The sequence below is a fragment of the Protopterus annectens genome, chromosome 11.part0 (genome assembly GCF_019279795.1).
Source record: "Protopterus annectens isolate FY-2018-M chromosome 11.part0, PAN1.0, whole genome shotgun sequence".
NCBI classification, from domain to species: Eukaryota; Metazoa; Chordata; order Ceratodontiformes; family Protopteridae; genus Protopterus; species Protopterus annectens.
The window spans coordinates 1,269,217,301-1,269,243,398 of record NC_056745.1 but is presented as its reverse complement, the minus strand read 5'-3'; the positions used below and the strand labels follow the sequence as shown (position 1 = coordinate 1,269,243,398).

The 26,098-nt window shown below is 38.3% G+C and overlaps 1 protein-coding gene across 1 annotated transcript in view; it reads right to left on the bottom strand.

The window, feature by feature from the left end:
* The window catches only part of CDH13 (cadherin 13), a 3,439,935-nt gene that overhangs the window by 2,766,609 nt on the left and 647,228 nt on the right, over positions 1 to 26,098 (bottom strand). Inside the window, exon 3 of the mRNA XM_044088622.1 lies at positions 11,452 to 11,663. Coding sequence (XP_043944557.1) covers positions 11,452 to 11,663 — 212 coding nt within the window. The remainder of the gene's footprint in view (positions 1 to 11,451; positions 11,664 to 26,098) is intronic.

Below are 26,098 nucleotides of genomic sequence, written 5' to 3'. Positions count from 1 at the left end.
GAGGTCTCTGCTGCTTAGGCAGATCTTTATTTAGAGCCTCCGAGTATGTTTTTGTGTGATTATGTGTTTGGTTTGCTGTAGTGGTAGGTCTATGTGAGACTGGAATTGTAGTGACTGTGGTTTCCTTCTCCTCCTGACTGGTTATGCCAGTACTGAGTTGAGAGAGCTTAGCCTCCACTTTGGCTATATGGTTGCATCCCTCACATGTGTTGGAATTTGTTGGGAGGAGGAGAGGGTTGTCTGTGTACATGAGTCAGTTGTAACATTGCCTCAAGATTCCCAGACTCACCAGCTGGACCAGAGAGGAGATTGAAAACTGACCTTTGGACATGCTAGAATAATATTGGGAATTCCTTAATAATTGAAAACAAGGGCCAGTGGGGAGTGAGGGTGTAGTGCTTTTAATTTTTAGTGCTGACATATAATTGCTTTCGTGAGCAAGTGCCAGGTAACTTGAGTGCAATGTGTTACAGGTAACTTAAATGCAAAAATGACAAACAGCAACTTTCTTTCAAGTGAAACAAGGAAATAAGTACAGTAAGCAATGCAGATATCACTAGTGATCCACAGAAGCGCTGAGAAGCTGCGCATTAGGTGGATCATTGAAATAGAAGAGGTGTCTATCACATATGATATAGAAGGTCTGTGTGATTTTGTCTTGGAGTACCAATAATAATAATAATAATCTCAAAAGAGTGATGTGAGATTTAGAGAGAGGGTGCAGATAAAATGTAGAGAGCTCAATGGTGGGGGTGGGGGTGGGGTTTGCAAGCCTTATGCTATGTGAACAGCCATGGATGTTACAGTCATATACAATCATAATATTTTTATGTGGTTTACTCTAATTGAGGATATACCTAGGTAGGAAAAATGTTGTGGAAGCAATTAGAGTGACTTGATATTTGCATCCTAGGCTAGATAGAAGGAATTTTGATCCTGTAAGCATACATCAGCATCACATAATTTCCAACACAAAACAAGAATAGAAAGAACAGCCACTTTAAATGTTATAAAGATCACAGCAAAGCTGCAGCAGAAAGCAGCGGGACGGCTACATTAGTAGACAAAGCAAATTGTTAGACACCTGACCAGCCCTGATTAAGCTACAGTGTAATTGCAAGTTACTCTTCAGATATTCCTTTTGGTATTTTGTATTATTTTAGATTCGTTCATGGGCAGAACAGGTGGATCAGTCTATGTTTTATATTATTATTATTTGATTGACAAGTGACTTGCAAGGGCCCTGGGTATTCATCCACAGGCAGGAGGCTGCCAGGTGTGGAATAATTAAATATCACATTGAAGCTCAAAAAAAGAATCTATTACATTATAACTATTTATAATTTTCTAGGGATTTCTATTCAGAAAATTTAGCAATGAGCATAGAATGCTATTGCATTGCATTCAAGTACCTTTATACTTAAAGTATAGTCCCATCAGTTTCTTTATTTTTTTAGTACATTCATGCAACGTCAGAAATTAGTTAGCTTGTCTGAATACAAATTGCATAGCCAAAATATTTTATATGAATTGATCTAAATTGTTTTGCAATGTAATAAAAAATCCATCGGTATTCAGGCATTATATTTTTCTTTGTTGAAAAGAAGTACAAAGATTCCATTATTAGGAGATATATTCTGTACAGAGAGTACTTGGTTTGGGGTGGAAATTAACCTAATTTTGAGTCTGACATTTAATTTTGTCAGTATGCATTTTTATTAGCAATGCTGAGCTTTGCTTTCTGAATGAATGGTTGCATAGTATGCTTGACTTATGTGCAAATGTAATTTTTCTTTTGAAAGGGGATTTTCTTCCTTCATCTTATCTGAAAGTATTCCTTCATTTAATCATTCTGAGTCATTTTCCAGTAACTTCTCCATCTTCTTCAAAGACACAGGGGAGAAGGATCCTACCCTGGATTTCGCAATGTGTAAAGCACAAAGCAAATTCCTGAAGTGGGACAATCCACTGAAGGACATACACTCACCCAGATACCACATGCAATCCCTAAGACAATCTGTAGGACCACAGATGCATTGATTTTATGTCTTTCTAATGTGGGTGCAAACTATATCAGTGGACAAATTCCCAGGGGGATTAAGAGGGAGACACATTGCATAGAAGGTAGACAATCATGGAAGTAAAACAGAGAGCCACTGTAAAGCAGCAACCCTAATCTATGTACCACAATGCCTCCCATCATAATGATTTTTTTTTAATTTGCTTGCATGATAAGGCAACAACCAAGTTACACAGAAACAGCAAATCTTCTTCAGATAATGTCATCAGTGCAGAAAAGTTTGTATTTGTTGAGTCAGAAATGTAGTGACAATGCTCTCCCATACCAGGATGATGCCAAGAGTGTCATATTTGCAAAATGTAATATAATACTAGCTGACTACACATGGTTTGCCACTGTGATTACATTATTCATTCCACTGTCAGGAAGTCCCTTAAATTGAGCCATATTAAACAAAATATGTTGACATATTTATCCTTTATTCACACAAATAGCATGTAGGATGATTTTATCAACTCCTGCACACTTCACAACAAGAACATTCATTATCACTCACCTGCTGATATATTACAAAGCAAAAATCCAGCATAATGTTTTAATAAAAAGTAATTAAAAACATTATAAGCTATAGCCTTTTCTTTTGCAAATACGCATATTCTTTGCAGAATTGCTATGGCATGGTAAGGCTGCAACATATATCACTATCTCTGATTATCAAAACTTCTCATCACAAGGTTAAATCAGTTGATAGACAGAACAGTTACAATTCTGAGTACATGCATCTTAACAGCAATGGTGTTATCGACTGTCATTAACCTTTATAATTCCGAAGACAGCATGTATAGATGATTTTGCAATTAATTTTTGAAAGAACCATTCTGCTCATGTCATGACGCATTCAGGAGTGCCTCATAAAGAGGCTGCAGGACAAAATGAATGATTTATAAATATGCCAAAGCATACTCTGCGTATAAGAACAGATCAAAAAGTACAAGCCATCTCTACTCATAAATGTTCTGCAGTTGCATTATCAAGAAGAAAAATATTCTGTTTAATTAAACAAATAAGACATGCTATCACCCCCGTGACTGACCCAACTCTCTAGGCCACCCATCTCTCACCTTTCTCCTATTGCAGTGAAACCCCTACCTTCCTACTATCTCTCCCCTGTTCAACTCTGCAAGCCTTTTTACCTAATCCCCTGCCCCTAACCTCACTCTTATAAAATCATTTCATACTACCACCTCTTGTCCCCCTCTCAGACAGATTAATCTGTATTGATGGGTAGCTTTTACCAGTAGAATGACTAAGCTTAGAAACCCATACTCACCCACCTTTTACTACACAATAACCTCTAGTCCTTGCCCTGTAAAATGTATCTGTACGATTTCCTTATACTGCTGCACTGTGCCTTAATAAGTGCTGACATGTACAAACTAATTACCATTCATGGTAACCTGCTTTTGTATATATCTACTTACATTTGTATATACTATATGTATCAATGTATCTTTTTTACATTTGTATTATCTGTGGAGCTTTTCTCCCCGGGTCTCCATTGAAAAAGGGTTCTGTCCCAGCTGGGCCAACCTGGTCAACAAATGTCACATAAATACATAAAGAAATAAATACATACTTTCATATACAGTACATTGGATCATGAAAATATTATAGTCAGAATTAACCTGTTAGTATATATACTGTATAAAACCCACACTAAATACACATACAAAACTTCTGAACTGGATGCATTAATGTGAGCTACAGCTCCTAAAAAGCTACCTATAATTTATAACAAATGATGTAAATATACTACTGCAGGGATGCTTCAACTCCTGTAGTTCCACATACTACTCATGCAAACTCATACAACTACTGGAAAAGATCAGTATATAAATAAAGCACAGCTGCAGTTTGTGAAATACTTCAATGTTCTGTAAATAATGTATCAGACTTTAGATTACATGCAAAACTCACAATTTTCTTTCAACAATTTAAAATATGACAGTGTAATATTCAAAGCAATTACATACCTGCTGTTGCTACATACAGACTCAGCTGCTATGCGAGATCTTACTTTTGCATGACCAGTAATGTTTTTTTTTGTGAGAGTTATCTACCAGTTTAAAAGTCAGGAGGACTCTTTCTGTTTGCATACATGGTGCATTTCTTTACACAAGCAGTAATGCCCTCCAGGGCATATGTTATTGCATTAATAATGGCTGCCCAGAGGTGTTCTGAGATCTGCCACCCCAGGCAGAGGGCCTCTACATTCCTTGTATCATATTATTTACATAATAGCACACACCCTGGAGGACATTATTACCCTTAGAGAATGGGCCATCTGTGAAATTGTTTGGGATTTGTTTGCTTTTGTTTTTTTAATGATTATATATATATATATATATATATATATATATATATATATATATATATTAGTAATTTTGATGTAAAATAGTTCCTCCACCTATTGCTTCAGACTTGCTGTAGTATATGTTGGCAAATTTTGGGAGGGGTGGAATCACCAAATAATGAGTTACATTTGAGTTTCAGACGTTATCATAGCTGTCAACTAATTGGGGACAAATCTCAACAGAATCAGGGACAAATACAGAAGTAATCATGGACACTTTTAAAATATTAATACTATTAATTTAAGAAACTGATAGAATACGAGAATATGAATTAATATACATTTTTCTGAAGAAACATCTGTAACTTTTTTTATTGTCATTGTTTATTAAGTGCAATTCACCACCTTTTCTCCCTGAGTTCCCAGTTTTAGGACGGATTAATGAAAGCAGAGCTAAAATTTGAGTCAAAATTAGGAGTGTCCTTGAACAGGTGAGAGGTATGGATTTTATATCCGTTAGAGAATACATGTAAACTTATATCATGGTCATACCTTTCAACCTTAACACAAAAAATCTGGAAAAAGCCAAAAATAATGGGGTGACAAAGCCTCAAAAATAGAGACAACTAAAATATTGCTCTTATAAGCTTACAAAGTTGCTGGAATAAAATGTTTTGTGTTGCTATGCATTTTCTAAAGGATATGAAATCTGAAACTCAAATAACTATCATTATTTAAAGAATTCAGTAATTACTGATTTGCCAAAAATCCAGAAAAAAACACATATTTAGAGGAACAGACCCAAAATATGAGCAAAAATCTGGACATTCTGTGAAAATCTGGAGAGTTGAGAGATATGAATGGTATTATATCAACTTTTTAATTTTATAAGAGGAATATTTAATATCTGTCCCTATCTGTAAGCCTTTCTTCCCACATTATTATAGGCTTTACCTGGATTTCGTCAGCTAAGAAGTTGAGAGGTATAGAAACCTTCTAAAAGAACTGCATCCATTGCTCTCTCTCTCTCTCACTCACTCACACACACAGACACACTTCAGTTTTAAAGCACACAATCACCCATACACACACAGGCAGCAATATAAACACATTCACAGACACACACACACTTTTCTATTATCTTATTATCTGTTTGCTTTAATTTTACACTTGTTAAACATCAAAAGCTTAGCAAGGATAAAAGAATGTCTTGATTGTTCTCACTTCCGTGCACACACAAACTCACACCCACAGACATAAACACACACACACACGCACTTTATATATATATATATATATATATATATATATATATATATATATATATATATATATATATATATATATATTTTTTTTAACTTTGCACTTACTTAACAGTAAAAGTGCTGCTTAGCAAGTGTTATATAATGGTGGCTGTTATCTGTGTTACAGCCCCAGCTCCATGGCAGCCTAATATGATGCTTTGATGCAGTGCACTCATTTTTCAGTGCACACCCTGCCATGGCAGCCTAATATGATGCTTTGATGCAGTGCACTAATTTTTCAGTGCACACCCTGCCATGGCAGCCTAATATGATGCTTTGATGCAGTGCACTAATTTTTCAGTGCGCACCCTGCCATGGCAGCCTAATATGATGCTTTGATGCAGTGCACTCATTTTTCAGTGCACACCCTGCTGGAGAACATTTTTACTCCAATCAGAGTAGTGATGTACAGGTTGTCTATTCTCCAAATGTCAATAATAATCTTCTTCGAATTATCGGCACTGGTTACATGAAAGATAACTGCCATTAGTCCCAGATAATTTCCTAAAACATGAAAATTGACTGTGGGTCAGGAACCAGCTCACTGCTTATTAAATCATATGGGAGAACAATAAACGTTGGTGTAATTTAGGAAAACTGACTGCAGGAATCAGCACTGGTACATAGCAGTTAGTTGTCTCATGGTTAAAATGTTCTTTGAACCATAGACCGTAGTCTCTAGGCAGTATTCATAAATCATGTAGTTGGAGATGCTTAATGTAAAGCAGAAGTAGTTTAGTATACTTAATTTAATGTTCAGTAGCCACAGTTGAGTTCATTCCAGAGTGTTGTATTACAAGCATAGATAATAACAACACAGAATATCTTTATACTATAAAAATTCAGCGTGCAATACTGTTTGGTATTAAAGTTTTATTATTGAAAAAAAAGTTTAGCTTCGCAATTTGTACTCATTTGACAGCTAGAAAATACACTTTAAAATATATCTATTATGCACAGTGACCTCAAGACATTATTAGGTAATTTTGCCTCTGTTTAAAAGTTTGTTAACACGATATATTGCATACTGTGCTGCATTTTGTGGTTATAAAAGGTACTTTTAATTAGACAAGTACTATGCAAAATATGCCTGACTTCAAGCATTCTGCTTACTAGAGGCTACATTTTATGTACTATAAACTGCATAATGTTGACCCTGCTTTAGCCATTAAACGTTTAAATATCAATATCTCAGAAATGGCTATGAAACTAAACTGCATACTGTACTCCGCTAGGAATAACAACCACCTGAACGAAACTGATAAACACAGTACACATTTAAAGAAACATGGCAGTGCAATGGAATAAACTATCACAATCAAACAATCTACCAATCTACCTATGTTAAAAGAACAGATCAAGGTATAGTCTAATAAAGATGGCAGCTTCACATGGATAACGACTCCAGGATTTGATGTTTACCAGTTTGTAAGAAAATAACCAATGAAACATTAAAACCTCATTCATTATCTTCTCTTTTTAAATTACAGTCCATGGCTACTTATTTTGTTTCCTTAATCAAGTTTTGTTGGATAGAAGAATAACATACAAATTAAAAAAAAAAATAAGACTGATACATGTCAACAATGATGATGGAAAAGTTTAAGTATTTATTGGTGATGAATGAGGTTTGGTAACAAACCAATTTGTTCCGGGACATCTTCAAAGGGGGTTAGATAAATGTTAGTGGGAACTAAGAGGGTAAGGGGAGATGAAAGGGTTAAATGGTAATGAGGGATGACTGAAGGGAAATGAGATGAGGGTAGGGAGGGTCTTAAGCAGTTTAGGCAAGTGTAACTGGGTATGGAATCACGTTTTGGCCTGAACTTGCTAGGTCATAAGGCACACATACTACAGACTTCAAACCAATTAAAAAAAATAATTTAAATCATGCTGTAGCAGAATCGATTGATAGGCATGCACAGGCTTCCAGTGTTTGCCTCATGTGTGGGTGCATTTTCATGATGTTGTGGTTGGTGGACAAGTTATTGGCATTTAAATAGGGCTTGAGATTTGTGGGGGGTGGCAGACGTTCAACATATAAAAAAAAAAAAGAGGACATCTTTGGCCTTTGAATGAAAAGATGGTCACTTTTGTTTGGATGTTTGTTGGTTAAGGTTATAGGGGCAATGTCCGTTTCCTCTTCAACACGTAGGCCATTGCAGGCTTGGTAAACTGCAGTATGTACAGGAATATAGGATGGTTCATTCCTTTACCTTTACTGTTTGCCTTTCAGGATCAGGATGAACACTAGCACTTTTGGAATAGTGTGGATAAGGGAATATTTGATAGGAAGCAGCAGGTGTTAAGTTGTCCAATGGAACAGTAGCCTCCATGCTTGGGTGGAGTGTCATACTGCAGTTGGGTGGTTTGGATGACTGGTTTAGGAGAAAGGGGCAGTCACCAGATTTAGGTCATCTTTCGAGATTTGTCTCGGGCGGCATAGGTAAGTTATAGGTTGTGGGGTGTTAGCATATCCCTTCTAAATTCAAGGCAACTTTGGTTATCTATCAAAGTTTTAGTATGATTATTATGCACTTTAATTGGATGGTAAAGATATTCTGCTGGGGTAGGTGGGGTTGATGTGTGGTAAACAGTATGGTAACAAGTTGTACGTTATTTGTACTCATTAAGGCATTTCAAGGTTGGGGCAGTGTAGGGCCAAGGGAGGACAAGGTATGTTGGGTGGCAAGTAACAATAGGGTTTGATTTTGTTTATGGGAGTTTGGGGGTTCTTATTGGTGGGGAGGAGTGGCACCAATTTCAGGATCGGGGGTGGTTACTAAGCTAATGTTTCTAAGGTTTTTAATAGACTAGCCAGGTACAGGTATGTACATTTAATTATTGGTTACAATTTTGGTGAGAACTTGTAGGATGGTTGCAGAGTGTACATTTTATTTATAGAATAGGCCTTTTAATGCAGTGATTTTGTTTATTTCACATGAGTATCAGTGGTATCGTTTATATGGGAGCAGAGAAGAGCCTTTATGGTGAGCTTTGTTAACTCATTCATTCCAATGGAGCACAGGAAGTTTGCACTGTAACCTCCAATGGGCAGACCCTAACACACATTTCAAACAAATGTTTATATTTCTGGAACCATAGGGGTTACAAAAGAAGTATACATGGCAAACTCTTCAGCACAAACTATTTTACAGTGGTAGTATTCTTTAGGTTCTGGGTCTTAAACCAAGATTTATCAGTCACGGTAAACACAGAAACTATTACATTCATAATATCTTGCGAACAACTTACAAAGTCTCAGCAACCACTCAAGTTACATACATACTGTCAGCTGCATTTTATTCATCTAGCATCTAGCTGAGAGCTTTCATATGAGGCTAAGAAGTTCTGTCTATATTACTTGGTTGATGAAAAATGTGAAATTCATATCTATAAAAATTAATATCATAAAACAACAGTTAGTATCTGTTTACCTGCACTAGACAGAGGTCAAATATTAATACAGCTGAATTTGCCATTGTGTAAGCTTTAAGATGAAATATTTTAAAACGTACATATCACGGTTTTAAAATTATTGATGCAAAGATGAACAAGCAAGATTTGACGACTACAGGTGTCAGTAAGAGTTGAATGCTGATGCACCTGGATGCATCACTCGGATGTAAAGAGTTAAGACATCCTGAGTTTTATTGGGGTTTCGCATTCGGTAGAGGGTACATTTCATGCAGTTGATGAAAGGGATATAATGTCATTAAGAAGTGGTTTATGCATGTGCGGAATATTTACAATCTTTTCTTTTACAGATCACACTGAGGTCGCAGATGTAGACATGCAGAGTGGGCACTTCTTGGTGGGATGAAGGAATTTGACTCAAGAGGTGAGAGAGGAAGCTGGGAGATGTATCAGCTGATGGAGCACTAGGTAAGGAGGTCACGTTTTTTCAGCAGGCAGCTAAATATGGATTGTGGGGTTTCCTTTTCTGCAGCCACAAGGTAATGTCCTGTTTTTGTTGATCTTGTGCGGGGAGCAGCAGGATTGAATTTCATCCTGTATTATTGCAGCTGGGGTTTTCCTTGGAATGGGTCAGGTAGGTACGTTACCATGAGAGCATACCAAGTAATGGTTTACTGTTGAAGGGGATATTGGTCAGCTGAGGCATGTCAGGTGGCGGTTAGAAGGATTACATGATTGCAGTCAGATCATGGGCTGATTCATAAGTAAAGTTTATGGTGGGGGAGTTATCTTGGCCAAACTGTGTTGTAGCCATCAGGGAAGGGAATTAGCAGATTACAGTGAGTAAGTTAGCTCAGATTGCTGAGCTAGGTGGGGTGTTTGGTTTAGGGTGATTTAGCTTTCAATTACTGCAGTCTCATAGGAGACAGGGTGGGGTTAATTTTCTACATTCTGGATGGCGATGGTGTGTCAATGACCTTGTTTGACCTGTGGGCTTTGGCCATTTTCAAATGTTGGTGGTACTTTGTGTTTGGTTAGTTTTACCTATCTTGATTTTACTGTTTATGTAGCAGTTGGGGTCATACTGCGAAAGGCCATGAGGATGGCTTTAAGTGACCTACTGTTTATAATGGGTAGTTGGTGACTGCACATTTTCTATTAAATGGAATTGGAAAGGGATTTCATGTGGCTATTACTTCATTGGACAGTAAAATGGGGTTGCAATCTGATATGAGGGTATGCAATTGCCTCTGCGGGGTTTCAAGTGGCAGTGGGCTCAGTTTTTGGTTGTTTAGTTAGCTAGTAATGACCCGAGTAATGGTGGTATTGGGATACAGTTCATGTGGCATTTCCTTTTTTGGATGTATTGCAATAATTCAGAGGGTGATTGTGGGTCAGCAAATGCTACGATGTCAGTAAATGTTTCCTTGTTTATATTTTGGTAGTAGGTGCTGGCTGGATCAATATTATAGTGCTTGGAAAGGAAGTTTCTTTTGGACATTAATAGATACATTGAGCAGTAAAATGGGACAGTCAGACTTAATGGTGCAATTAGTCTTGAATGTTTTTGCATGGCTTGGGATTTTAATGTCTGTTGGTTTTGGCAGGTAATGACTTGATTTGATGATGGGGCATTGGGTGGGGATGACCGGTTACACTGAATGATGCTTGGCTTAAGGCATTTTAATGAGTGTTTAGGTTATTGGAAGTTTGGTAAGATAGAGGGGGAACAGCCTGCTTAGTCTGGTGGGCAGAGAAGAGGACAGGCTTGCCCTCTTCTGTTACCCCTCTGGTTGTGAAGGTTCATTTCAATGAGTTGAGGAAGGAATGTGAGCAGTTGGACACGGCTTGATAAATAAAATAAGTGAGCGGAGGTAAGGGCACTCTTTATTTGGTTGGATGTTTAATTCAATAAATGGTAAATAAAGTGAGTGGTGGAACGCTGCTTCATAAGTAAGTAAGTGAGTGGAGATACAGATGCTACTTACTGGATCAGGATGAGTAAGGTCATGCTGTCCTGGTTAACATTACATGGATGTTTATGCTGTGATTAAAATCAACTATACTATGCTTCAGTTGTAATTAATATTGGTTAACAAAGTTATGTTTATGGAACTTTAATAAAGGTCGTCAAACATTATTTGGTGTGATGTGTTTATTGAAGGGGACTGGAACAATTACAATTTCCATTCTTCCTCTTCCTAATATTTCTGCTTCAGTTTTAGAAGTGTTATTTAACAGGCAGTGTATATTTTTTTTATTTGAAATGAAATTTAAAAAAAATATTGTACATTTTGTATATCACAGATTTACTTTTTTGTAACAGATTTACTTTTTTATGGAAAGAGATGATTTACCTTGAGAATACTTTTTGGTCGTTCCTTCCCTCCATGAATGAAAACCTCGGCCATCTCATCTGCACTAGTTGTCCGTGCATGAATGAAGATCGCCCGACCAGCATCTGTTACATTCTTTATAGCAATCAAGGTTCCATTAGAATCCACTTTAAAGTCAGAGTTTGATACATCAAATGTCAGTTTTTCATTCCCTGAGCAGTCATCAAAATATACTGTAAAAGGAAGAAAAAAAAGACTTATTAATGATGGATCATACTAGCATGCAACAACAATTTCTTTCTATTAAAAGAGCACACATTAATTTGTGTGATTGGTGTGACCAAATCTTTTAACATAGACTTTAATCCTGCTTTTAATCCATAAAAAGCAGGTCACTAGTGATTATAAATGAAGTGCATACATTTGCTTAATGGTGCTGCCAGTTTATATTGCATACAATTTTTGATGTGTGTGGGGATGACAATGCACTTTTTGGCATTGAGGTTGAGGCCATGCCTCTGACACCAGGCATCTGTCTCAGTGAGGCCCTTCTGTAGGATGTCCACATCATTTGGGGACTCGACTATGGCTCCTAGTGTGCAGTCATCTGCGAACTTCATTAGCCAGAGGCTATATATATATATATATATATATATATATATATATATATATATATATATATATGTGTGTGTGTGAGTGTTTGTGTGTGTGAGATTCAGAGTTATGTTAAGCCTATAAACTATGTCATAAAATAAAAAATTTAACTAACACTGTACCGTCATAAGTAAAAGAACAAGTACATAAAACAGTGAACTAAATTAGCCAAATAATACAATTAGCTTTACAACACTGTTGGTGCAGTGCACAGTATATTCAGATGAAGCTTGTCAGGGAGACATTTTCAGGATTAAGTGAGGATGGAATATTTAGGAGTGAAGCTATTAATTTTCAGTTATGTGAAATAAGCTTGGTGTACAATGTCTATATTATCTCAAGATGTTCATAGGAAACATTATAACTCAATATATTTATTTACATTTGTTTACTGTGGTAGTGCACTGATCAATATTGACCAATTTCAGCCTCAGCTTGATTAGAATACAAAACATTTGACAAACACAAATTTCAGAACTGTAAGCAATAACAGAGTAGTTCAGACTAGTTACAAAGAAAAATGTGTATATGCATTCCAGTGAACAAGCATACTGCAATATACAATTAAGCACAGTATAATGTACAATGTGCACATTTATTTCTAAAGTTGGTCAATCTTCAGTAAATCTGAGAGAGGATGAGAAGAGACTTGGAAGGGAGACGGGTTAGTTACTATGTCCTTGGTCGAGGCAGTAGCATTTGACTTGGATGAATACATGTTTTTTGAATTTAGATAAGTGATTCCTGCTTAAGAACAGACATATGAGAGGAGAACACATGGGAAGTGCTGTGGAGTTTCACTCTAGGGGTAATGAAGGTTGGTGTGGCTTGTGAGTAGTGTCTCAGGTTGTATGAGGAGGTTTTTCATGAAGTTTACTACTCTAATACTCTTAAGCCTACAGCAGAAAAACTCTAAAAATATACTACATCAGATTAAATTATGGATATTTCAAAATTCTCTTGCAGCATTTCTATAAATGCTCACATCCCTCAATCCATCTCAAAAGCAAGTGTAAACAGCTGATGCAGTTCATTGGTTGTGAATTTAAATTATGTATAGAGATTAGGCCTGATTAATATCGATGCCGTCTCTTCAATGCACTAAAGAATAACACAGTACTTGAGAGCACATGACTGTCCCAAACATGGCAGATGTCTTATCACATTCCTCTTGCTTGAAGACTGTCAGTGTTCACTTAAGCATTCCCCTTGAATCACAACAGCATGACCAAGACAATAAAAATATATTAATCAAGCTTTTGCAGATTCAAAAATCTTAATAGAGTGGTTTAATACTGCGGTAACTGAAGCAGAGGATTCACACACATTAGCCAGCAAATAACAACTAGCGGTAGAACACCTGGAAGGCAAGGCTTTTAACAAAGAAGCTACAAACAATAAAAAGAGTAAGCAACACCATTTAAACAAGACAGGAGGCCAGGGAAAGAGAAAGGTTCTTATAATCCAGTCAATTAGAAAATTTGGAGAATTGGTCACGCTGTGTTTTTGTAACAATAAAAGACATCCATGAAAAAATATAAAAATAGGATGAAAAGTCATTTTTAGCACCTACTGTGCATAGTAGTCCAACCTCCAAACTATCTCAATTTGGGGCTAGAAAGAGTACGTGAGGTAGTATATATATATATATATATATATATATATATATATATATATTTATTTATTTATATATATATATATATATATATATATATATATATATATATATATATATATATATATAAAGGTTTACTATCAAGTGGTTGAAAGGCCAATATTTGAAAATAACATACCTGAATAACATTAACTAAACTAAATTTGACTAAATTAACCATCAAGCAGCCCTCTCAGTGCTTTCTGCCTTAGTTTGTATCACTTGGAGGCCCACCTTTTTATTTGCATCTCTATACATTCCCCTTCATTGCTAATGTACCTCCCTACTCTAATCCGTGCACAAACTGGTTACTAATCAGCAAGTCAATGTGAAGACACACTCCCAACCTTAACAAACTTTGCTGTCTCTACTCTCCTTCATTTTACAGGTAGTTTGAATTATTACTTACCCTCTCTGAGGCTTTCACTAATTTCCACTGATTGCCTCGCTGGTTTCTTTGCATTTCACCTGGTTTACACCCCTTGTGCTATCTCCCTCCCCCAATACAAAGTCTATATTAGAATCCTGCTGGGCATTGAGCCATCTTTAAATTTCTAGTGTCCCACCAGGACACAAGTGCTCTTCAACAATTACATTCTGTTTGCTGGTAAGCCATTAGACCTCAGGAATTTGTTTTAAAAATGTTCAAATTTGTAAAGTAATACTTATTTTTTTCTCTTGTCTTGGTTGACTCTGCCCCGCTCCGTTTGGCCTCACTAATGCTTGGTCTCTCTCCGCTCCCCTGCCCTGCCCCCTATTCCCTCCTGCCCCCACTACCTCTACATTTATAGTAATCACAGCCACACCCACAACTCACACTCACATCACCTCCACCAATTACAGCTCCTGAAGTCATATCACATTATACCACACCAACTTGCTCCACACAAAATACTCCCAATCACTCATTTTTTACATCACCCACACTACTTCCCCATCCACATTTAGTGCAACCCTATAATTCCTATTCAGACCTCCCACCTAGAAACAACTTAAACTTTATAACCATGACTATCACACAACTAAGTCTAGTCTGTCCTCTCATAATTCTTTACAACACCACAAGTTATCACTCTAGCAATATCCCTAAACTTAGTAGTACAACACTGTATTATGCACTCTCGTATACAGACACCACACATTATAATAATATCTGCCCACAGTTATTCAAGAACTACATAATGGACCAATTCAGAACTAAACACATATGCTCTCATTCCTACTCCAAAAAAACACAATACTTTCTCACACTCCTCACCAAACTCCAGCATCTGTATAACCATTTTAACTCCAGGATCACCATAAGTGGGGATATCCACCCCAACCCAGGCCCAAATCCATCCTGTTCAACACAAACTGCTCCAACACAAATGTCAGAACATAACACCCCCACTTTCTTCATCCCTGGGCAAATCAACAACAGCAGCAAAACCAACCATCTTTTAATGCTAAATATTAATATTAGAAGTATCAAAAATAAAATACCTGAACTCCAGGCCACAATAGCACACTACTCCCCAGACATAGTTGCTTTAACAGAAACCTGACTAAATAAAAACATAGCTAACTCAGAAGTTCTCCCTACCGGCTACAATATCATTAGAGAAGAAAGACCACTTTGTAAAGGGGGTGGAACTGCCTTACTGTACAAGTCCAACTTAACTGTCTGTCAATTACCAAACTTCTACCCCTCCCCCAATAATTGGTACATACTTATCTCACAACTTCAACTTCACCCTAAAAAGGTCATCACCACAATTGTGATCTATATTCTACCTTGTAATACACCTGCTAGCCTTGAAGATGTCTTATCCTGGTGTTCTTCCACATACTCACAAGAAACCCTTCTTCTGGGGGACTTCAACCTAGATTGGTTCACCTGTATATCAGAACCACCAAGTAATCTAGTCAATCTCCATGGCTACCAGCAGCTAATCCAAATTCCAACTAGATGTGATAAAAAATCTAAAAGGGAATCCATCCTTGACTGGATCCTAACTAACAACCCCACATTGTACCCTCACACAGGCAGTCTCCCAGACACCTTAAGTGACCACAACATAATATACTTTATACATAGTAGAACAAGCATATGCAAAACCACTAACTATATATCCACTAGAAACACAAAAAAAATGATCTCCTGAGGTCCTCAACACTTTACAATGTAACTGTGACTGGACCCCCCTAAAAACCCTCCCACTTGACCAGGCTGTAGCATATTTCAACAAAACATTTCTACAACACCTAGACACTGCTGCTCCATTGCACAAAATCAAGGTTAGAACCTCTACAAACCCCTGGCTCAGTAAAGAAACCAAACAAATCTTCAAGTCCAGAGACACTGCCTGGCTTTACTATCAAAAAAAACAAAGAAACACAAAGCCTAACTAAGTACGAAGAACTGCACAACCGTGCAAAAAAATGCATTAGGCTGGACAAAAAAATCCTACTACACAACATTACAAACTAAATACCAACACAACCCGCAAATATTTTGGAAAAATGTAAACTAGCTACTAAAACCCACCCAAAAGGCTACGCCCAAACCAACCACCCCTGACACTAAAGTTCCCATCGAAACACAATTCAGCTCCCACTTTGTGAACTCAATTCTATCCTTAGTATCACAGGACAGTTCCTTCCTCACTATCCCCCCCCCAACACAAATAACACTAATACAAGCTTTACCCTCAAAACAGTTTCCACCACTTCAATCAAAAGCATGCTCTCCAAACTAAAAACCTCATCAACAGCAGCCGACCTACTCCCCAGCTATTTCTTGAAACTATTGTAAAGAAAAATGCATACTTGCTGTAGAGTGAAACTTACAGCAGATGCTATTGCTATCCCAATCTCCACTCTCATAAACAGATCAATTGGTGAAAACTATGTGCCCAAACTCTGGAAAATATCCTATGTTACACCCATACATAAAGGCAGGACCTCCACTGAACTTAATAACTGCAGACCCATTGCTTTACTCTCCCTACTGACCAAAATCCTAGAAAAATGCATCCATACCCAGATGCTAAACTATCTCCTAGACAGCAACATCCTGTCACCTACTCGGCATGGTTTCAGACCTGCCCATAGTACAACTACAGCCCTCCTCTGCTTCACAGACACAGTGAACCGTCTCAAAAATGAAGGCCTACAAGTGTCAACTCTTTTTTGGATATGTCCAAAACATTTGACACTGTCTCACACCAAATCCTGCTAAACAAACTAAACCAATACCATCTATCAAATTCCACTCTTACCTGGTTCCAAAGCTACTTAACTGACAGGTACCAAGCTGGGAAATGGGAACATTCTCTCTCTCCTCAGCTGCCCATAAGTATAGGAGTCACACAGGGTTCTATCTTAGGACCATTACTATTCACAGTCTTCACAAATGACCTCCATACCTCCACACAGCATGCATCTATAATTCAGTATGCAGATGACACTGCACAAAACATTCCCACCCTCCTGCAAACAACTCAACTAGCATTCTCCGACGTTGAAAACTACCTTACCAAAGCCCAACTTATCATCAATCCAAAGAAAACTCAGCTTATGATTATAACCAGTTCTAACAAAAACACTAACAGTCAATTCACTATCTACTCCACAAATGCTACTACAATTGCTCCAGTGGCACGGGCTAAGCTATTGGGAATAACCATAGATTCCCACCCAAAATTTGATATTCATCTCAACTTAACTATTAAAAAAGTACATGCCAAACTGGGGTCACTCTACCTTATCAAACCATTTCTTACCAACAACACAAGATCAGCCATTGCTCCCTCCCAACTTCTATCCACCCTACTCTATGCATCTCCCATTCTGACTAATCTCAACAAAACTGAGCTAAGCAAAATGGAAGCCTGCTATAACAGAATTGCCCGCTTTGCTGCAAATTGCTCATATAGAACTCATCACTGTACTGTTTGAGACAGCTCCACTGGATTGAACTGCCCAACCTCCTAACCTATAATCAGCTCTGCCTCTGTCATTCTATCTATTACCTCCCCAATAAGTGTCCTGCTCTCAAAAACCTAGTACAACATCACTCAGCCAAAAGGCCTCTTAGATCATCAAGCAAACTTCTACTAGAAGTCACCAACAGCTACAATAGCTTTGGAGATGCACTATATAGTAGTTCAGTGGCTAAAAATGGAACTTTGTCCCTACTAGCATTCAAAACACATCATCCAAAGCCTCCTTTAAAGACCTCATCAGGCAACATCTCAAGGAAAGTTGGCAGTGCCATGATTGCTCCTCAGGCTAGTGAAAGCGGATAACACATACATACAAAATCTAGAGCACTTGATAATAGTTTTCAGTCTTACTCACAAACACTGGCTAATCTACAATGTATGTACTGTACCTGTGTACTATGTATGTATTCTACCTATGTTCCAAATTTCAGCTGTACACCACAAATCTATTAATTACCTTTATTTTTAAAATTAATATTTTTTTGTTTGTTCTCTCCACTGTAACTGCTGGCATACCACTGTAAAAATATGTCTCTTGTAATTTGTGTGTATACTGATAATGTCTAAATAACTAAATGTGTCTGTAATTTTTCTTTGTGGAGCTTTTCTCCCCGGGCCTCTGCTGAAAAAGGGCCTTTTCGGCTCAGTCAGACACCCCCGGTTAACAAATGTAAAATAAAAAATATATGTAAAAATTCTTTATTCTATTGTCATAAACACCCATTCAGAATGTCAAAACTACAATGCAATTCGAATAATGGAACTTGAGCACTTCATTGTCATTCATGAAAGTCTAAATCGCCAAAAACTCATTTTGCCGAATTTCATTTTGTCCGAACATAGTAGTGGCAGTGTATATGCCCTTTTCCCCATTGTAGTGCGATCCTGGAATTAGAATATATAGCTGGGAGTGTGTGGGGGGCATAGCCTCCCATATTGGGGTGTGTGGAGGTTGTAGTCCCCTACCTAGCTTGGTTTCATACTGACCAGTTTCTGTTAAGATGGTAAGTAAGTAGTGCTTAATCACACTGGGTTTGGTTTGGTGGAAGTTTTATTTCGCAAAAGATGGAAATATTTTGAAAATGGACAAAAATCTTGAAACCTTTTGAATTTCGACATTTTGAATGCTTTCACATTATGAATTAAGATAATATGATTCTACAATATGATAGCTTTACATTCTGAACTTCAACCATTTGATAGTAAACATATATATATATATATATATATATATATATATATATATATATATATACGAAAGCAAATGTCAACAAAATGCCCCATAAACAGGATGAAAGAATGGTTAGTACAACAGTGCTGGAAACTGAGATTAAATTTGTAGGGAACCATATGTTGTATTTTATTGCTAATTACTTACAGGAACTGTACATGCTTAAGATAGCCATGCTAGCTTACAGAAAAGAACTAACTGATTACAACCATAACAAGGGTTTTGATTTATCTGTTACTTTAGTGAAAGAAAAAGGGATACAGAAAGTCACTGGGTAGACAAAGAAATAGAACTGGAGCTGGCACGCAGGAAAGACCAGTGTCACCAAACTCCACACAAGGCATCAGTCCCTCAGGGGCTTAAGCCTACACTAACCACAGTGGTATAATCCTACTTGCTCTGAAATGCCAATTCCCACCACGAGTAAGTGAAGGAAAATGTACTAGAGAGGCATTTTGAACATCAGAAGTCCACCTAGGAATGAATTGCAGAAGAAAAATGGACAGAAGTACATAGGAGAGATGTGAGAAACACAGGAATATCAGAAGTGAACCAAATAGGGTCATAGGAGTAGACAGAACTCTTTGGACTTTGAGTCATACCTAAGAGAAAGCAAGCTGATTCAGTGGTAAATCTTGGCTGGAAATTGTTCTTCATTGCATTTATTAAACAGAAGTAAATATTGCAACATTAAAATAATCATTCGTATTCTTGCTGCCTTCATTTTTTAAATGCTAGCAATACTAACAGATTGTTTAAATGTGGGGTGGTCTGAGCTCTCAAAGTACACAGTATTCCAAAAAGGTTTCCCAACTTCTTCTGTGTGAAGTCAAGTTAAATTTTTTCAGCACCATGAAAGTGAACTGGCACGTTTACTTAATGCATTATTAGTTGAATCCATTTTGGTGTTGTAAGCATGCTCGTGCATTCTTTTCTCTTATGCTGTGCTCACAAAAAAACTTACAAAAATGTTAATCATTTTATATAACTTTGTATCAATAAAGGTAATTTGATGTTTTTACTACATGATACTGTTTATCATATGACCTTTAAGCACATGGCGTTCATCACGATTACTGCATATTTAAAAGGGAGCGTCTCTTACAGCTTTGTTATTTTAGCATAAATGTGCTATCCAAGGATACAGCAAAGTCAGCATCATATGCAAATTTATAAATAATGATATGTAAATGAGTGACATTATGAAAATGAGAACAACTGAGAATAGAGGTGAGGACAAAATGGATACAAATAATGTGAACAGCAAGTTTGGACAGTAAATTTGTACACCATCATTTATGGAGGAACAGAGAAGTCAATCATGTTAAACTACTAGAAGTAGTATCTGTATTAGCTGAACAGAAGCTTTTCCCACAACCAGAGTCTATGTTAACCATCAACTCAATGAGCTAGGCAAAGACTACTGTGTGTCTAGATGCACCATAGTAGAGCTTGAAGATGTGTTTTCCTCACATAAAATTGTATGGAATGTGTGGAACACCTATCCCTGTGGATAGTAAGGCATATGTGATATTGACCACCCTTGTGGATCTTTCAGTGGCCATCAAGGGAGATGGTTAGAATTTCACAGGCATCTGTCTAATGGATTCTTCAGCATTTTTTTTTTGTTGACTTGCTACATTATGTTAAGAAACATATTTGGTTTAAACTATTGTAGTGTTATGCCTGAAGAAGCCATAATGGCAAAAGTTTTTACTTTTGTGTTTTTAAAGTGTTTTAGTATTTCAAAGTGTCTCATTAAAGCTGAGTCATTGTATTCTGCCTTTGTTTTGGTGTTTTCTGTTATTTCACTCTTAGATTTGGAAAACTCAGACATATCTCTCCCATAACAAGGAAAGAAAACAAAATGTGTGAATATGTATGCATACGATATTAGAATTATATTCTTTCATGCATATATTAATTTAGCATGTTCATGACTGGTATGGTGTGAAACAGCCATCAGAATAAGATGTTCTAAACTGCTTGGTAAACATCTTTAGTACAGTCTGTGCACACTGACAGAGGTAAATAAAGATATGCATTTTATTTTCAATTTCTAGATAAGTTAGAATATTAATAATTTCAAAGGATGACATTTCACAGAGTTTATCAGTTGAAATTATCAGTATTCCAGAAACGTTCAAAATGAAACAACATTTATGACAGTTAAACCTTTCCATAACAGTATTTGCTTGATTTCTAATGCATCCAGGAAGTCTTGTGGCTTATTTCTGTAATTCTGATAGATTGTATTTAGGCACCCAAAGGTGTACTCATGTGTGACATCTTCCTATTGGAGCTTACCTGACACAACCAAAACAGTATTCACTTAACCTTTAGTACCCTTGGATCATATCTGAAAATAGTACCTGTATGCATTTTGTTATATGGTTAATGGAAATAAACAGCAACCTACATTCACTGTTGTGAATAAATGAGTATTGGTACAGAACATTTCTTCATTAACTGTACTGTTATTCTATGTTTGTTCTCATACCTAAATGTTTCAGAAATTGATTTTTCTTGTTTCCAGTGACCAGCACAGAACTGATCTAACAAACTTAATGAAGCTTAAGAGCACCATACTGCAAGGTACAAATGCTGCTATGTATTCCAAATGCATATTGTTACCCAGCATCACTTCTAAGGGTACCATTATTAATATCATGTTATCTACCATTTTAGCTGCAGTGATAGCAATTTATTAGAGTATGGCAAACAGTTATAAAATAATCTCAGCAGTACCTTAGAGTCTGCTTCTCAAATGTATTATGAGACAAGTGATTTTTCTGAGAACATTATTATTATTAGAAATGCATTTTGAATTCAGATGTTACCTCAGCATGTCCTTCACTACTCGTCATAAAAAATATGCTTTTACATACTTCTATAAAGGAACTGCCTCAATGGTAAATAAACATGTCATTCATAATCATATGTAACATATTTAAAGTTGTCTTTCCTATGCAGATTTGAAAAAATTGTCAGGTTCATTAAGTTTTGTGATTGTATTAATGAGAAAGTAATACAAGTATCAGATAAATAGATTGACATTTGTGTATCTCATATTAATTAAGCACTGTACCTTTTTCATCTTTTAAACAACAGTTAATGGCACATACTAAGTTAATTTAATGGACTAAGTCTATCAAAGAACATTGAAGAACAGCTATATATGATTAGAGGAAACAGAAGTTAAATAATTAGAAGTTATGTACCTACCATAACATTTATTTTATTAGAGTTTCTGTCTTTCTTTTCTTGCTGGATGGGTTTGAGCCGATCCTTCGGGAGTTCAAATATATTAGCGGACCTCAGTTTTAATAAGCAACCCTATATCCCATGATGCAAGTAGAAAACCTCAGATCTTTATTGGTAGCTAACCTACCCTGCTAAAGACTATCCTAACATAATTAGGAACACAAGTTCCTAATAGAAGTCCTCAAATGAAGGCTCCGGAGGAAACAACCTAATAGGAACTCTTCAAGATCTGTCCGGGCCAGGGAGGAAGGAGGAGCAGAGAAGGCGAGAAGACAACTAACATGGAACGTTATGGTAGGTACATAACTCTAAATGTTAAGTTGTCAATCTTGCCTTCATTCTTTCTGGATGGGACCGCGTCCCTAGCACCTGTATCCCGGGTGGCTCAATGGAACAGACTCTTGAGAACTGTGGAACCAAAACTGGCCCCTGCCCTGGAGGCCAAGTCCAACTTGTAATGAGAGACAAAGGTATGGGCGTAAGTAGCCAAAGCTGCACAAATGGTATCAATGGGTAGTCTATCCTGAAAAGCTGCAGAAGTGGATAGACTCCTGGTTGAGTGTGCTTTTGGCTTAGAAGATAGCTGTTAGCCTCTGAGAGAGTACACATAGGAAATAGTGGAAGTCAACCATCTGGATAAGGTCACTTTAGATACTGGAAGACCTATCCTGTTTTCTGCATAGGAGACAAATAATTGGTCCGATTTTCTGAATTGTTTAGTTCTATGCAAATAGTACCTGAGCTGACGATGGACATCCAAAAATGCAGTTTCTGTTCAGCTCTTTCGGAATAGTTTGGGAAAAAGACTGGTAGGTCTATAGATTGGTTAATGTTGGTTTGAGATACTTTGGGGAGAAAGGAAGGGTTAGTTCTTAATGATACCCTGTCCTTATGAAAACCAAATAAGGGGAACGAATGCAGAGAGCTTGAATCTCGAAACCCTTCTTGCAGAAGTGACAGCCAGTAAAAATATAGTTTTCCAGGTCAATAACTTCAAAGAACATGAAGCAGACGGTTCAAGGGAGGTAGTATCAAGGATGCCAACATTAAGTTTAGATCCCATTGCGGAGGAGGATGCTTTATAGGTGGTTTTAGGAGGAAAACTCCTCTCAGAAAGGCCTTGCATAACCTATGAGACATAATGTTATTGTCATGCAAGCCAACATGATACTTGGAAATAGCAGCCAGTTGTACTTTGACTGTAGATGACGAGGATCCTGAATGAAAAACCTCCGCCAGGAAATCTAAAACCGAATGTACAGGAGCAGTAAAGGGGTCAATATTTCTGGAATTTGCCCAAATAGCAAAACGTCGCCACTTGCTAGCATAAACAGTCCTAGTGGACGACTTCAAGGAAGACACTAAAATGTCTCTGACTGAGTCCGAAATCATCGGTAGCTAGGGTAGGAAGTGGAGCAACCAAGCAGTGAGGTTGAGAGAATGAATGGCCCAGTGCTGCTGACCCGATTGGTGGATCAAGAGATCCGGAACTGGGTCCAGATGCCAGGGCTGCACCAGAAGGTGACGATGCAGAGACGGAAACCAAATTTGTCGAGGCCAATATGGGGCAATGAGGATCAACTTGGCTCTCAAAACGGTGGCTTTCTGAATGACTTGTGGAATCAAGGGAAAAGGAGGAAAAGCGTACAGAAGTTCCCGGGGCCAATCCTGGGTTAGAGAGTCTCTCAGGGGTTGGCCTGGAAGAGGAAAGAGAGTGAAGAAATCGGGGCACTTGTTGTTTTGAGGAGTAGCAAAAAGATCGCAACAAGGAGTGCCCCACTTCAGAAAAATCTGATCCACTACAGATTGATTGAGAGACCACTCGTGAGGCATCAGAATGGATCTGCTCAGCCTGTCCGCTAATAGGTTGGACCTGCCGGGGATGTGCGTTGCTATCAGAAACCGCTGAGAAGAGATCGCCCATTGCCAAAGTCTGAGAGCTTCTCGACATAACGGATAGCACCTGGTCCCGCCCTGTTTGTTGATGTACCAGACTACGGACATGTTGTCCGTTTGTACTGCAATAGTCCCGTGGGAAGAAAGTCGATGAGGGCTTGCAACGTTAAAAGCACTGCTCGCATCTCCAGGACATTTATGTGGAGATGGTATTCTATGGGTTGCCACGTGCCGTGGACCATCCTGCCCTGATAATGCCCCCCCCACCCGATCAGAGAGGCATCCGTACTGACTGTGGCAACTGGAGGAGGGGAATAAAGGGTCGGCCCTGATGAAGAAGAGGGAAGATATCCACCAGTTCAGATGAGCTCGCACGACTGTGTTACCAAGATTTCGTGCCTCATCGGAGACTGTGGTACGACCACTGCGTGAATAGCATAAACTGAAGAAGACGCATGTGGAAGCGAGCCAGTGGTAGAAGAACAATGGCCGCAGCCATAAGACCTAGAACCTTCAGTATAAATCTGGCTTTGATCTTGTTGCTTTGCAATAGAAGCGAACGAATTTTGGATGTCCAGAATTCTTTGATCTGTTAGTCTGGCTAACATTTTGACGGTGTTTAATTCTGCCTATAAAGGTGATAGATTGGCAAGGCAGCAGAGAAGATTTTTCAAATTTACTGAAATTCCCAAACTCCTGCAAAGCTGTAGAGTGTAGTCTCTGGACTGAAGAAGCTGACACTTGGTGGTGGCGAAGAGGAGCCAGTCGTCCAAATAGGGAAACACCTGGAATCCTTGACGTCTCAGATGAGCTGTGACCACTGCCATGCATTTGGTAAACACTCTGGGGCTGAAGTGAGGCCAAAGGGCAGTGCTCTGAATTGGTAATGACTGGTCCCTAGCCGAAAGCGGAGAAACCTTCTGGAGCGTCTGTGAATCTTTATGTGATAGTACGATCCTGAACGCCTATAGAGCACATCCAGTTGTCCTTGCCCAGAAAGGGCAGAATGGACTGAAGCGTGACCATCCGAATCTTCCCTTCTTTCCAAATCTATTTAGATTGCTCAGGTCTCATGTTGGTCTCGAACCTCCGGTCCTTTTGGAGACCAAAAAGAATCTCGAGTAGATGCCGGATCCTACCTGGTCTGCCGGCACAGTCTGGACGGCTCTTTTTTCTAGGAGCTTTGAAACCTCCTGTTCTGCCAAATCCCTTTGACCGGGTGAGATGTCTGGAAGGGATTGTAGAGGTACGGGAACCTTCAAGGGATTTTGTAACCTCGGATATGATCGACTGTACCCACATCTCTTGAGATAGGGATTGCCAGGCTACTGGGTACAGCGAAATCCTTCCCCCGACTGCCTCCAAGGGTGGACAGTCGGGCAACACCTCAGGGGTGCTGAAAGGGCTTCTCAGGAAGAGACTCCCTGTTGCCCTGGTTCTGAGGACCCCCTGCCTCTAGGGCGGCGTATTATTGTTACCCCTCTGCCTCTGGGGTAAACTGACCACGGTGTCCAGTGTAGCTCCTTGGGCTTTACGGAACCACATCTTCCCCCCCCTTCTGACCCTTGGGGTATGGTCTAGAAGGAGTGGAAAACTGGACTCCAACGGCAGAAAGAGTTTTACCGTCCTGCTCACACCTGGTCAAGGTATCCTTCACCTGAGGTCCGAACAAAGCCGAACCATCAAAGGGGGTATTAGTGAAGGACACCTTAAAGGGGTCCGCAAAATTACAAAGCCGCATCCAGGCTTGGCGTCTAAGAGCAACTCCTGTGCCTGCGGCTTTCGCTCCATCGGCCGCATAGGATATGAGCCGCATGGAGGAGTTAGATATGGAATTCAGGATTGCAAGCCACGAGGCAATCTTTTCCTGAGCACCAGCAGCAGAAGGATCCTGGACTACTTCACCCAGTTCCTTGAGAACATTTCGTTGAAGCCTGGTGAAGTGACAAAGATAATTCAGCGAACGCATAGCAAAGGTCG